The sequence below is a fragment of the Alligator mississippiensis genome, chromosome 3 (genome assembly GCF_030867095.1).
Source record: "Alligator mississippiensis isolate rAllMis1 chromosome 3, rAllMis1, whole genome shotgun sequence".
NCBI classification, from domain to species: domain Eukaryota; kingdom Metazoa; phylum Chordata; order Crocodylia; family Alligatoridae; genus Alligator; species Alligator mississippiensis.
Window position 1 is genome coordinate 97,914,304 of NC_081826.1, and position 15,948 is coordinate 97,930,251.

At 46.4% G+C, this 15,948-nt stretch overlaps 1 protein-coding gene across 5 annotated transcripts in view; it reads right to left on the bottom strand.

Moving 5' to 3' along the window:
• The window catches only part of PTPN2 (protein tyrosine phosphatase non-receptor type 2), a 56,061-nt gene extending 40,585 nt beyond the window's left edge, over positions 1-15,476 (bottom strand). Inside the window, exons 1-3 of one of the 5 annotated variants that reach the window (XM_006271944.4) lie at positions 15,301-15,471; positions 5,231-5,321; positions 4,986-5,090 (exon numbers count right to left, since the gene is read on the bottom strand). In XM_006271944.4, the coding sequence (XP_006272006.1) occupies positions 4,986-5,090; positions 5,231-5,321; positions 15,301-15,369 (265 nt within the window). In that variant the 5' untranslated portion in view covers positions 15,370-15,471. Of the gene's footprint in view, positions 1-4,985; positions 5,096-5,230; positions 5,322-15,300 lie in introns of those variants that run through there. The other 4 variants (XM_014606686.3, XM_014606688.3, XM_014606687.3 and 1 more) reach the window with 4 other exon arrangements.
• Positions 15,477-15,948: the final 472 nt, after the last annotated feature.

Below are 15,948 nucleotides of genomic sequence, written 5' to 3' on the forward strand. Positions count from 1 at the left end.
TTTTGGCATCCCATCATCCTACTCTGACCACTGACACTTAAGACTTGTAAAGGTGCTTCCAGTCAGAGACAAGAGAGTTAAGTCCCATTATAACCTAGCCCTTTGACTCTAAAGGAGAACTGAAGAATACGCCGAGATTTTTTTTTAAAAGATTTCATTAGAGATATCAATTAAGAATTGTAGTCCAAAATGTTGTCTTCCCCCTAACAATGTGTTTTCTGAGAAATGGTTTCATCTGTCAGGAAATGACTGGCTCTCATACTGAACTCAGTTGACATTTCAGATTAGCTTCCTGTTTCAATACTACTATAGAGTCAAAATATCCCTCTCTTTATTCTAAAGTAATTACATTAGCAATCAAAATCAAGAGTAGATATTTTCTATTAGCATCAGAAAATGCTAGCATTATTTCTAAAGCTTTTTCAAGGCCAAGTTATTTATCAAGCAAAACTGGATGCAAATGAATAAAAAAAATCCATAACATAGTACATTATTGCAAACTGTATTTAAAGGAAGATTCAAATGGGTTTAAATTGCTTATGTTTTAAACTGTCAATCGGGATTACCTTTTACCTTTGTTTCCATCTGGATGTTTAAAACATGCTTCCTCTGCAGCAGCAACAAGAGAAACTTCAAGGCATATACCATGTTACAAAACCCAATGAAGTCAACAGAAAGACTAACTACAGTGGTTTGGATCAGACTTGTGCCTCATGTTTTCATCATCTTTTTCCTCAAAGCTATCAGTACTTTTCTGTCAGATACCAATATTCATAAATGTATGTGGCAACAGGTTTCACTGCTTATGGCCTAGATGGGTGTTAACATCTCATATTGGATATAGTGGGAAGGTATGCCTGTATTATATCTAATCTTTATTTTTCATTTTCCTCAGAAATCAGTTCTCTCTTCACTTGCAATTACTCCACAGCATTGCCATGCCAAAGTTCACAACAGCATAGAAGCTAGGATTCATTTATTCATTTGTCCAGTAAATGAATACCTTAAATACTAACCTAGAAAGCTAAAAGATTTCCAACCCAGAATGACTTGTACTTCCCTAACAAGCAACTTTAGATACCCAACAGGGAGTTGGAAGGCCTTTTTTTAAAAACACTATTAACTGTTAATGCAACTTTTTTTTTTTTTTTTTTTTTAACTCAAATCATTCAAATACCTCCTTACTAAAGATCTTGATAGCCAAAGTTAAAGCAGCCACATTAACCACGAAGCATACTTCTTTTATGTGCATTTAAGAGCAATGCTGCAAAGTGAAACACTCAAAAGGTACCAGGATTGGAGGTTACTTTATATATACATCCTGGCCCCTATGTCTTATGAACAGGCTTTACCCCACAGTACAATGGGAAGTAAAGTCAACAGAAGTGTTGTGCAACAGATATGAATCGTCAAGAAAATTACAGTTTACCCTACAAACCAGAGAAGGCTTTTATTCCTACATAATTCTCATTCCCCACAAATCTATGACTTATATTTTAAAATAATGTTGCTGATTCTAGAGGGTCTAATCAACACACACTGATTAGCATAAATCTAACACATTCCTTCTGAAAAAGTGCAGCTGTGACCGAGTATGCCTTAACTGGACTTGCACAACCTCAGAATTACCCTTTCTATAAAATAAAAAGGAAAAACAGTAAGTACCTTCCTCTTCCAGGAAGTCCATAAGGACTTGTTCAATGAGGTCTTTAAAGTACATAGTATAAAAGGAAGTCCCATCCTGGTTTCCACCTTAACACTCTCCCTTGGCCCAAATGGGTGGCTGCTACATCCCTTTCTTTTATTTTTATTTTTTAAATCAATAGCTGTAATTTTTCCTGTCACCATTACAAAAAAAGCTTCCCAAAAGTGCATTGTTCTACAAGAATTCAACTGCACTAAGGGCTAAGGTGGACAGCATTCAATCATACCAGTGACTTTTTTTTAAGCATAAAATTATCAGAACACTAAGTTTCAGGTTTCTCTGTCAAGAAAAGTTTCACAATGGTTTAACAGAAGATATGATGTTAAACTGATTTAACTGACCTGGTGCAACTTTGTGTATGAACACTTGAAATGCTTCAAAACATAACCTGAATCTTAAAGTTCTGTGGGACATGGAAATAGACCCTGGTTAATCATGCAGAAAGGGATAAGGGAGTTAAGGGTTAGATAGCAGATTCAGGACAGGTGAAATTTTAAATCAAATAAATACTCCTCAGCAGTTTGGTAATAAAGGTCCACAAGCTTCTGCTTATCATGAGACCGAGACACACCTTTTCCAAGATCTATATCCATCCATAGGGGCATTTAGGCATTTCTTTGAAAAAGGAGAATCAACTTAGCAATAGAAATTGTGCAAATAAATATTAATATTTTACACACGCATATCTCCTTTAAGATTTTGCAGTACATAATAAAAATGAAGAATATACATTTTTATGGAAGAAATAACACAAGAATACTAAGGCCACAATTTACTAGGCTACTAACTAAGAATGACCCAACTAGAGTGCTGAGCATGTGAAGTTATCACATTATTTTTGCTGTCTATGGGAAATGCAGGAGCTCAGAATTTCTTGGACTCAGTCCCCAGGAGTCTCAGACTGCGTTCTCAAAACGAGCATCTATCTACAAAAATCCTGGCCCAAGAATCTCATTCACTTGTGCTCTATTTCCAGTTTTGCCACTGAAACAATGAGTCCATACCTGCTAGCCTGAGGTGTATTACACTTAGCTAACTTGCGAGTCTCTGCTACTCTGAAAAATGTAAAATCTCCAACACGCCTATAGACTGCGGGGTACCATTCCAAGTACCACAACAGCGAAAAGAGAGCTCGGAATCCTGGTTGATGCAAAAATGAATGCAAGTCGCCAGTGTGATAAGGTAATAAGCAAGGCTAACCACACTCTTTCTTCCATCAGCAGAAGCATCACAAGCAGGTCTAGGGAAGTGATAATTCCCCTCGATGAGGCATCGGTGAGGCCACAGATGGGAGTACTGCGTTCAGTTTTGGGCACCACACTTCAAGAGGGATGTTGATAACCTTGAGAAGGTCCAGAGAAGGGCTACTCGTACGGTTGAGGGCCTGCAAGTAAGACCCTATGAAGACAGACAAATCTAAATCTCTTCAGCCTCTGCAAGAGAAGGCTGAGAGGTGATCTTGTGGGTGCCTACAAACTCATTGGAGGGGCCAGCAAAGAATAGAGGACACTGTTTACCAGGGCACCCCTTGGGGTTACCAGAAATATTGACCACAAACTGAAGAATACATTTAGATTGGACATAAGGAAGAAATTCTTTATGGTAAGGGTTGCCAAAATATGGAACAGGCTTCCAAGGGAGGTGGGTGCTTACCCCTACCCTGGAAGTGTTCAAGAGGAGATTAGACAGGCATCTGGCTGGGGTTACTTAACCCCAGCGCTCTTTCCTGCCTGAAGCAGGGATTGGACCTGACGATCTACCAGATCCCTTCTGACTCTAGAAATCTATGATCTACAAATCATTAACCTATCTTACCCAGACTGCCTGCTCCAGTCTACAAGCCCTACCACCCAGAAGCAACAGTGCCAGCCCAGCCGCCTGCCTGGCACACCATGCTGCATGGTGGCTGCACACTTGGGACACCATGCTGCTCTGCATCCCCGCTAGACTCCGATCCGGGACTTTTGATCAACTAGATGGGACGAGACTACAGAAACCAGGAGTGTTCAGGTTTGCCTTGGACAGATGGTTATTCAGTGCTAAACCCTCAAATCTGGGCAGTTTTTTAAAGCATAAGTTTAAGGGCAGTAAATTTAGCAGGTCAAAACCTAACTTTTCCTGAAAATTTAAAATGAAGCCAATTAAAGAGGTAAACACCAAATTTAAAAGAATAAAATTCCCTTACACTAACTCATAAGTTAGCTTTTTGCTTTGTACTTCCCTGCATCTCACACATACATATTGTCTCTCAATTCACCAATCACAGGTATGTTAAGCAGCATCAAATTTATTCCTACCAATATGCATTTTAGTAATTTAATTAGTATATAAAATAATTTCTACAAAAATAAACTATTTCACAATGCAAAGCATTCTAGGTTTTACGTGCATTTAAAAATAAGCAAACGGGGGAGGAAAGAAAGATGAGAACAAATTATTACCTCAGTATTAAGGGTGCACCAATAAAGATTTTCTTGGCAAGTACCGATAGCCAATTATTCACCAAGCATATTGGCTGATACTGATCCAATAACCAATTTACAGGAATGCAGCCGGGGAAACTTGGAGAGCAGCACCCTGCAGGTAAGCCTGAGAAGGGGAATGGGCCAGATCAAGTCCCCCATGGTGAGAGGCTGGGGGTGGTGAATGGGACCCCAGGGCCGGGGCAGGGGATCAGTGGCTCAGCGCTTAAAAATGCCAATGGGGGCACTTGAACTAAAGCTCATCAAATGAGCTTTAGTTCAAGCACCACCCACCACCACCATTTTTAAGCATGGGGACACTTCTAACCAGAGCCAAGTGGACGAGGGCAGATGTGGACTGCCCACTGCAGACTTGGGGCTCTCTACTCTGCTGCCTTTGCCCTGGGAGCCATGCGCTGGCCACGCATCCTCTGCCCATCAGGCAGCAGGAGGCACAACTTGTCACCACCACCACTGCCAGATGGTCAAGGGACATGCAGCCAGTGTACGGCTCCCAGAGCAAAGGGACAGGGTAAACAACCCCAAGCCCGCAGTGGTCAGCCCACATTCACCCTATGCACAATTCCGGGGGGGGGGAGAGAGGGGGGGGGTGGCGACGACAACGACATGCCCCCCCCATCCCTCCCCCTGGGGTGTGAGCAGCAGCAGTGGGGAGCCATCCCCCTCCTCACACCCCACCCCCCCAACTCCCCCGCCCCAGGTTCCATTCACTGCCCTGGCTGGGAAGTCCCCCAGCCCCTGTCCCACTCCCTCCCTCATCATGGGGACCTCAATCTGCCATGCCCCCCCAGGCTTACCTGCAGGGCACTGCTCTCCATGTAGCCTGGCTGTATTCCTGGCCATATCCATGCTGTAGGTGCGCGTGTGCTGAAGGCACGTTATATTTATTGGTACATTATCGACTACACTGGCAAAAAAAAAAAAAGAGCTGATAGCCAATAGTGTTAATTTTCCTTTTATTGATGCCAGTCTGATATGGTGCCAATATATCTGTGCACCTCTACTCAGTATGCATTTGATTACATTGAAGCAATATACTTACACGGGCTGACATCTCTGTATCTGTTTCGATTTCTGTTTTCCTGGTATTTTGCAACTCTATGAGGATGGTCGTTTGAGTTATGCCGAATTTCCTTAGAACAGTAAAAACACAAATTAATAATAATCTTTTAACATTTCACACAGCAGAATAAGTGTTTTGAAGCCAATTTTTAAATAATCTTATAGCTCGTCAGGGTTCCTCTTCACTCAAAAGTCCAATTATGGTTATATAAGAGGTAAACTACTGAAATGTTATTTAGAACCAGCAACTTTTTACACTTGTCTAGCTTGGGCAGCCAACAGTACATGAATACCATTCACATGTTTTGGTGAGCATTTAATGTAACCTGAAATGAGGGATGACCAGAGAAGTGGAACGGCTGTTTGCATACAGTCTTATGTACATAGTATAGCATCCCAAAACAGGATTTAGGCAAGACTAGTATTGGTATGTATGTAGCCCACTAAATAACGATACCCCTCCAAGACCTGGTAAAGTTTCCCTCTCCTATGGCAATAAATCTGTCAAGATAACTATACCTGATAACTTCAATGCCTAGAGAAGCAACCTGGCAATAGGACAACCACAAAAATGACAAACTAACCACCAGGGGACAATGGCTGTTTGTTGGATCAACTCACATAGCTAATCATACCTACAACCTGTTTGAGCTGCTCCATGTTGGAGGATTATTTCCATTACTCCAACTGTTAATTCTATCAATGTGATAGAACACGTGGTTCCCAGATCAGAAGGGAAATATCCTGATGGCTTGCCTATAGAGACTTCTAGGACATGTACATTTCTAGAGGGTTTGGAAAGAGAATACTTTATTTAATAAACTACATTAATAAGGAAGTATGAGAGAGATTATTATGCCTTGGACCAATGATGGATATTTGGGGCCACTGTTTCACAAGCTTCAAGTTCAAAGGCAACCAGGACTGGCAGCTTCACCTAACACAGACAAATAGGAAAGAGAACAAGTGGTCTATCTAAATGGTATAAGGCAGCATCATGCAGACACAGCCAAGCTGTGGGTCACTATTTGGCTACAGGGCCGCACCCAGAGAGTGGTGGTGGACAGGTCATTTTTGACCTGGAGGGATGTGGGCAATGGGGTTCCCCAGGGCTCGGTCCTGCATTGTCCAACATCTTTATCAGCAACTTGGATGAGCGAGTGAAAAGCACCTTGTTCAAATTCGCAGACAACAAACACTAAGATGTGGGGAAGAAGTGGGCACACCAGACGAGAGGGACAGGCTGCAATCAGATCTGGACAGGTTACATGGGTGGGCAGATGAGAACAGGATGGTTTCAATACTGACAAATGCAAGGTATTCCAGCTGGGGAGGAAGAACCAGCAGCATACCTACAGGCTGGGGAACTCCCTTCTCATCAGCACAGAGGCAGAAAAGGATTTTGTAGTCATCATTGACTCCAAGATGAATATGGGCCGACAATGTGGGGACGAGGTCAGGAAGGCTAACCACACTTTGTCATGCATCCATAGATGCATCACAAACAGGTCCAAGGAGGTGATCCTCCCCCTCTATGCGACATTGGTCAGGCTGCAGTTGGAGTACTGCATCTAGTTCTGGGCACTGCATTTCAGGAGGGACGTGGACAGCATCACAGATTCATAGATTGTAGAGTCGGAAGGGACCACAATGGACCATCGTGTCCGACCCCCTGCCAGGAAAGAGGGCCAAAGTCAGATGACCCCAGCCAGGTGACTATCTAGCTTCTTCTTGAAGACCTCCAAGCTAGGTGATAGCACCACCTCCCTTGGAAGCCCATTCCAGAAACTGGCCACCCTTACTGTGAAAAATTTCTTCCTAATATCTAACCTAAATCCACTCTCAACTAGTTTACACCCATTATTCCTAGTCACTTCCTAGGGTGCCTTAGTAAACAGCGCTTCCCCTATTCCCCATTGACCTCCCCTAATAAATTTATAGGTGGCCACAAGATCTTCCCTCAGCCATCTCTTGTGAAGGCTGAAGAGATTCAGCTCTCTCAACCTCCCCCCCGTAGGGTCTATCATGAAGGCCACTAATCATGCAAGTGGCCCTCCTCTGGACCCACTCCAGATTCTCTGCGTTCCTCTTGAAGTGTGGCACCCAAAACTGGACACAGTACTCCAACTGTGGCCTGACTAGTGCCGCACAGAGGGGGAGCATCACCTCTTTTGATCTGTTAGTCGTGCACCTGCTAATGCATGACAAGGTGTGACTGGCCTTGTTGATGGCCTCGTTACACTGCTGGCTCATGTTCATCTTGGAGTCAGTTATGACTCCAAGATCCCTCTCTCCCTCCGAGCTGCTGAGAAGGACACTCCCCAACCTATAGGTGTGCTGGGGATTCCTCCTTCCCAGGTGGAGTACCTTACATTTATCTTCATTCAAAAGCATCCTATTTCTCTCTACCCATTGATCCAACCTGTCCAGGTCGGCCTGAATCTGATCCCTGCCCTCGGGTGTACTAACTCTGCCCCATAACTTGGTATCATCAGCGAACTTGGAGAGGGTGCTCTCCACGCCCTCATCCAAATCGCTGATGAAGATATTAAATAATATCAGTCCGAGGACCGAACCCTGCAGGACCCCGCTGCCCACCTCCCTCCAGGCCGAGAAGGAACCATCCACCACCACTCTCCGGGTACAGTCCCTAAGCCAGTTGGACACCCACCTGACTGTGTAGGCATCCACTCCATAGTCTGCTAGCTTCCCAATGAGGATAGGGTGCAAAACTGTGTCAAAGGCCTTCCTAAGGTCCAGGAAGATGACATCAGCCTCTGCGCCAACATCCAGGCAGTGTGCGACCTGGTCATAGAAGGCTACAAGGTTTGTTAGGCAGGATCTACCTGTGACAAACTTGTGCTGGTTTCCCCTCTGTATCGTTTCCCCTGCTGGGCCTTCACAAATGTGTTCTTTGATTATTTTCTCTAGCATTTTCCCAGGAATAGAGGTAAGACTGACTGGCTTAAAATTATCCGGCTCATCCCTTCTCCCTTTCTTGAAAATGGGCACCACAATGGCCCTTCTCCAGTCCTCAGGGACCTGGCCAGAGCACCATGAGTGCTCAAACAGCTGTGCCAGTGGCTCAGCTATGACACTGGCCAATTCTTTCAGCAACCGTGGATGGAGGTCATCCGGGCCTGCTGACTTGTACCCATCCAGCTCTTCCAGGAGCTCCTTAACTATTTCAGAACTAACCGTAGGCGGACTGGTGCCATGTGGACATCCGTCAATGGTCGAGGTGGGGGAACTGGCTTGGTCGGTACTTAAAAATACTGAAGCGAAGAACTCATTGAAGAGCAATGCTTTCCCCCCCATATCAACCACCAACTGTCCTGATATGTCCTGCAGGGGCCCTATGTTGTTCTGAGCTTTCCTTTTGCCCACTATATACCTGAAGAAGGACTTTTTATTGCCCGCTACATACCTGAAGGACTATTGATTGTTGAAGCCAGCCTGAGCTCAAGCCCCGCCTTGGCCTGTCTAACTAATTCCCTGCAATAGCACACCAGGGAGATATATTCCTCCTTGGTGGCTGCTCCCTGCTTCCATTACCTATACATCTCTTTCTTTGCCCCCAGACTCTCCTGGAGTTCCCTGTTCAGCCAAGGGGGCTTTTTTGCCCCCTTACCTCCCTTCCTACGTAATGGGATAGACTCCTTTTGAGCCCCAAGGATCACTCCCTTGAGATGCCTCCAAGCCTCCTGGACCCCCATTTGCTCTATGTTCTTGGCTTGCATCCCCTCACTAACTAGCCTTCTAAGCTTGCATCAAGAGGGTCCAGAGGAGGGCCACTCACATGATCAGGGGGCAGCAAGGCAGGCCCTACGAGGGGAGGCTATGGGACCTGAACCTGTTCAGCCTCCACAAGAGAAGATTGAGATGGAATCTGGTGGCCATCTACAAACTGACCAAGGGGGACCAGCAGGCAATGGGAGAGTCCCTGTTCCCCCGAGCACTACCGGAACTAACGAAGAATAACAGCCATAAGCTGATGGAGAGTAGATTCAGGCTAGGTATCAGGAGACACTACTTCACAGTCAGGGCAGCTAGGATCTGCAACCAACTTCCAAGAGAAGTGGTGCTCGCTCCTACCCTGGGGGTCTTCAAAAGGAGGCTAGATAGATATGTAGCCAGGGTAATTTTATTTCTGCATTCTTTCCTGCCCATGGCAGGGGGTCGGACTTGATGATATACTCAGGTCCCTTCTGACCCTACCAACTATAAAGCTATGAAACTAAGCTAGCCCTGCACAAATTAACTCAATAACCACAAGCAACAGAGAGGTGTTCATGGCAAGCTTGGGTAATCTCTGACAGAACTGAAGAACCACTGGCAAATAACAGCTCCTGACAGTCTCAATACACCATAAAGAACCTTAGTAGCCTTATTCTGTTCTTTTGTGAGGTAAAGAAATAAATGTTTTACTTTGTAATACCATCTTATTTCTACCTTCTCTCAGTCTTTCACATCAATGTTGTAATATCCCTCAAAAATGCTCTATGTTCCCCTTATTCAGTTTCACCTCCAAAGCTAATTATTCTGTGTAGAGGAGCACCGATATATCAGTGGCATATCAGATCAGCACCGAAAAAAGGAAAATTAACGTTATCAGCAATTGGCCTTTTTTGGCCGGTGTAGCTGATGTCACCGATAAATGCCACGTGCATGTGTGCAGCCACAGCATGCATTGGTCAGGAGTGCAGCCTTGCAGCTTGGGGAGCAGTTTTCTGCCAGTAAATCTGTGGAGGGGAAGGGACATTTGGGGGGAGGGGGATGGGGAAGGAACAGATCAAGGCCCCCACAGTGAAGGAAGGAGTGGGGCAAGGGCAGACGCTACCCAACAAGGGCAGTGAATGCAACCCCGCTGGGAGTGGGACAGAGTCGCAGGAGGCTCATCCAGGGAGTCTGTAGGTGGGTCAGTTCTCCACCGCTGCACTCACCCCAGGGAGAAGCAGGAGGGGCATAAACCCCCATCCAGATTTGTGTGCAGGCTGAGGGCAGACAACCCATCGCAAGCTTGGGGCCAGGGGCTGTGCCAGCCTCTTCCTGGTGGGGGAGCTGGGCCGAGGCTGAGCTCAGGGCAGGCAGGGGCAGCAGCGCTGGGAGGGATGGCTACAGGGTGGGCTATGGCCACCCCAAAATTCGCTGTAGCCCCACCATAGCCACCGCCACACACACTGCCCCGCCCCTGCCTGCCCTGAGTCCAGCCCCCACCACCAGGAAAAGGCCAGTACAGCTCCTGGCCCTGAGCCCACAGCCTGCCCCCACCCCAAGCATGAATCCAGGGGGGCACAGGCTCCCCCATAACTCCACCGGGAGTGTGCACAGCATCAGAAAGTTGCACCCCTCCACCCCCTGCAGCCCCCAGACAAGGAATGTGCAGCTCTGTCCTGCTCCCAGAGGGGTCACATGCACTGCCCTGGCTGGGCAACTCCTGTTCCACTCCATCCCTCACCATGGGGGCCTCAATCCCGCCCCGCCCACCACCCTTTCCCTCCCCCATGCCCCTAGCCTCAACAGACTAACCGGCCAGATGCTGCTCTCCAAGCTCCAGGCTGCATTCCTGTAAATCAGTTATTGGATAGGTATCAGCCAATACAGCTTGTTAATACCTGGCTGTCAGTATCAGCCAAGAAAATCTTTACCAGTGCACCCCTAATTCTGGGCCTTGTCTTCTTTGGCCTCCTGAAATCTACATTCCCTACCACCTTACAAAAAAACCAAACCAAACCTGAGAAAAAATCTTGCTACAATATTTTTATCCTCTTACTGAAGACAGGACTTGAATGAGTACTTTAATGAAGTTTATAGTTTCAAAGAACTGGGATTGTTTTGCAAATATTATGTCACTTTATCTGCAGTGACACTTTGCACAAGAAATAAAATTAGGCATTTGTTTTGCTATAAAAAGCAACAAAAGCACTGCACTGAACAAGGGAAACAGCTGGCAGGCAACCACTTTGGAGCTCCCGAGATACAGAATTTTCCTACTTTTCATAAAGGTGTGGTATTGTATGCTGTCTTTTTTAACATCAATGTCTGCTTTCTTACAAGGTTAACACAAATATACAGCATACAAGTGCGTTTTGGACCAGCTCAACATATTAAGTGAGACAGCAACATTAAACCTCTTAATAGAAAGTATGGAAAAAATTATTTTCCCCACCATATAAAAACATTAAAAAAGAAACTCCCAACTTCTCAATTATAATTATTTTGAAAACGTCTCAATATGCATGTTTATATAAGTCTCCCATTTTCCCCAGAGATCAAATTAGCTGAAAACATTTCTACAGTGGCCCAAATATGTCTTGAAGGAAGGCAATTGAGCATAAGTGGCATCAACTTCTTATGCCAGCCGGGGGCAGACAACCTGGGACACAAGTGCCACAAGTGGCACATGCAGCCTCTGTGTGCATGCAACAGATCAGTGAGGGGGACAGGTAGTGCAGCAGCAGCTAAAGCATAAAGCAGAAGGCTTAGTAGGAAGTTGGGCTGAAGGCACAGAGTATGGAGCAGAAAGCAGAGTAGCAAATTGGGCAGTGGCATTCAGGGAGGGTGCAAGGCTAATTTGTGATACACCTGCCAAAAAGGTTGACCCCCACTCTCCAAGTATTATCACAAAATTATTCATGTATGAACTAGGTAGGAAATGACCAGATGACAGATGTGATACACAGCGTATTCACCTAGGAAGTCAATCTGTTGGGGAAATATATCCTAATCACAGTTCTGTACTGAAAAAAACGGGGGTCAATGAGCAGCATAGATTCATAGATGTTAGGGTCGGAAGGGACCTCAATAGATCATCGAGTCCGACCCCCTGCATAAGCAGGAAAGAGTGCTGGGTCTAGATGACCCCAGCTAGATACTCATCTAACCTCCTCTTGAAGACCCCCAGGGTAGGGGAGAGCACCACCTCCCTTGGGAGCCCGTTCCAGACCTTGGCCACTCGAACTGTGAAGAAGTTCTTCCTAATGTCCAATCTAAATCTGCTCTCTGCTAGCTTGTGGCTAGACTAAATAAACCCTTGAGCTCTTTCCAGATGCTCTGTGATCTAATACAATTTCATCTCCATGAGTTTGTTAGAGATAAAGGACTCAGTAGATAGGGGATGTAATCCCCTGGTTTTCAATTTTCTTTTTTTCTTCAGAATTTGTTGAACGTAATCAAATTATTTCTATAGAGTACCTACTTCTTATTTATATTTTCATAGTAAAGTATCTAGAGGTTAATGTGATTTCAGTGAACATGCAACCTAAGCATTGAGTATAATTTCATATGAGCTCACAATATTATAGTTACACTATAACTTTGATTGAATTCAGAAATACAATTACTTTGCATTTCTCTACTGTTAAAACAAATCCAGAAAGATTAAAAAATTTAGTTTTGTAGTGTAGGACTGAAATTCGTGGAAGCTTACTGAAAACACTTTGTAAGTATGCACACACATACAAGTTGAAAAGTCAAACAAAAATCTACATCTATTAAAACTACATCATTTATCTGAAATCAGACTAGAAAAATCTATAGTTTTAAACTATACGGTTTGCAGAGCTCTTAATATTTACATTTTTAATCCAAGTTAATTTTAATAAAACTGAGAGGATTTGTGAAAACTAACTTGATTTATAGAGGCACTCTGGACACCAGTTGTGCTTTCTATATATATTTTACAGCAATAGTAACCCATACAACAGTAACTATTTAACAGCAATAGTGACCCATATTGATTACATCATTACTACTGGTACATAGGCTTACCTTATAGTCATAGACATTACTGGTCTTCTACTGTCATATTACACCACTGTTTAAAATGCTATGTCTTATTTATATATTAATATAAAAATAAGTTCAAAAGTAGACCAAACTGCAAATGTAATTTAAGAGGGAAAGCAGTGGATAAGAAAGAATGATCTAGGAAGTACTAATTTTGCCAGGGGTTCTTAAACAGTAGAGAAATTAAAAGTCAATTCCTCATTTGTTTCCATGATTACCTAAGACAGCTCAATATGGTACAGTAGAAGTTAGCTCATCAGCATTTATCAAGAAATGCTGTGAACACCCTAATTAAAAAAAAAAAATCTCAGAATGCAAATTACCATCCTTATTACTAACTGCTCCTATTTCCACAAAAATAGGAAGCAGGTTATTTTCTTGCATGTAATTGAGTTGCTTTGATTCAAATAAGCAACACAGGATCTTCCAGGAAGTTGGTATACAACATCTTGAATTAAGATGCAAGCCCCCAAATGCAATCACCACCTACAAGAAATCCTGCAACAAGCACAAGGGATCCATCCATTCTCAGTATCCCTTAATGTTTAAAGCACAGATTCCCTGATATAAGGTTCAACAAGGAAATCTCATGAGGTTCAACAAGGACAAGTGCAAAGTCCTGCACTAAGGACAGAACAACCCCATGCTTAGGTGGGAGGGCCACAGGAAAAGGGGACAACAGAATTTGTGGGAACTGCATTAGTAGAGCATTGCCAGCAGATCGAGGGAAGTAAGTATTCCCCTCTATTTTGCACTGGTGAGGCCACACCTGGACTACTGTGTCCACTTTTGGGCCCCCACTAGAGAAAGGATGTGGACAAGCTGGAGTCTCCAGCAGAGGGCAATGAAAATGGTTAGGCGGTTGGGGCACATGACTTCCAAGGAGAGGCTGAGGGAACTGGGTTTATTTAGTCTGCAGAAAAAAAGACTTGAGTGGGGGGATTTGATAACCAAGAGCAATGGTGTCAAGCTGCAGCAAGGGATGTTTAAGTTGGATATTAGGAAAAACTCTCTCACTAGGAGGGTGGTGAAGCACTGGAACAGGTTACCTAGAAGAGTGGTAGAAGCTCCATCCCTGAAGGTTTTTAAGGGACAGCTTCACAAATCCCTGGCTGGAGCCATCTAATTGAGGATGGTCTTGCTTTGAGCAGGGGGTTGGACTAGATGCGCTCCTGAGGTCCCTTCCAACCCTCATTTCTATGACTGTATGACAGGGGTGGCCAAAATGCGCCTTGGGGACTGGATGCGGCCCACCAGGCCATTCTATCCAGCCTGTGGGGCCCCTAAAAAATTTAGAAAATTAATATTTATCCTGGGATGCCCGTCATACGGCCCTTGATGGCTTGCCAAAACTCAGTAAGCAGCCCTCTGCCCAAAATAATGCACAAGTATATCATAGACCAGGGGCAGGCAGTTAAATGCTGCAATGCCAGGCACATCAGAACCACAGGCAGAGTGTGCCATCAAATCTTCCCAATCAATGAATGCTACCACATTTGTGCTGCCGCTGAACTCTCCAGCCAGCAGCAAGGGGGGGGAGGGGGGGGGCGCGGCCTGGGGAAGAGTTCTGAGAGAGAGAATCCTAGGCAGTCCCCAGCTTTGCTGTTCGGCAGGCAGTGGCAGAGCAGAGTTGCACCTTACAGGCTAACCAAATAAGACAGCGAGAAGCTTTTATGAACCGGGGCTCACTTCAGAGGAAGCAAGCTGGAGTTCAGGAAAGCCTCTCTACTCTACTCCCGTCTAGAAGATGAACATCTCCCCAGCCTTCTGCCTAGCTTCAGACTTAACAGGGCTAACTACTACTCCCGGCCGCTTTTTCGCCTCAGCCTGACTTTACAGGCGTGAGGTAAAACATCGGCCAGCCGAAAACGGGGGGACTAGGGGGAACAGTACGCCCAGCCACAGACAGGAGCAGCGCCCCGGAAGCCAAGACAGAAGGGGGGGGAGGGAACGGAACGCCTGCGCCCTCCAGTCCCGATGCACGCCTCCCCTCAGTGGCGCATGTGCAGCTATCCACCTCCCCCTCCTCTCCCGCGTGGCGCATGCGTTGTTCCAACCGCATTCGTTGCCCGCCCCCTGCGCTCGCCAGGGAGCATGCGCGCACCCCTCTCCGCTCCGACCAGTGCACCCTCCGCGCCTCCGTTCTCCCTCCCGCGTGCCTGCTTCAGAGCATGCGCACTAGCCGCCTCCCGCAGCCTCGCAGCTGAAACCGAGCCGCGGGTCAGCGGCTCCTGGCATCCTTCCCCTCTCCCGCGCACTCACCAGGTAGCGCGCCTGCCAGTCGTTAGCGGCGTCTATCTCCTGGAACTCCTGCTCGATGAGAGCTGACATGATGGCGGCCGGAGCGAGAGTAGCCGCTGAAGCCCGACAGGCTCATAACCCCTCCCGCGCGCCACGCACGGAGCGCGAGCGCCGAGTGCCCGCCGCCCCGCTGCGCCGGCACTAGCGCGCGCGCACACGGGAACCCGCGGGGCTCTCCGCTGGCGCCGCGCGCATGCGCGCCGCGAGCTCCCGCCCCCCGGGGGCTGGCGCAACCCCGCCCCCCGGGGAAAGCACCTGGGGTGACGTCACAAGCCGCGAGGGCTGGGGCGGGGCTGCACGGGAACGTCTAGGTGAGGAGGGGGTGGAGCCTCTTCAGCTCAACGGTCGCCTCCGAGATTCCGAGATGCAGTGCTTGCCTCGCCTCTACAGTCCCGCGCGCGGAGACGGACGCGATCCAGGGGCCCAGCCCACTCCCGCAGAGGCAGAGCCCTAGGATGGCAGCAGTGGTTTTTCAGTCAGCTCTGCTGCCCTCTGCTGACGCGGCTTGCGCCTCACCTCGTGCTCCAGCTGCAGGCCGTGCAATAAGCCAAAAAAGCCTTAGGCCCAGGCGTGTTGGCTATGAGGACGTGGACACAGAAGGTGCTTTGG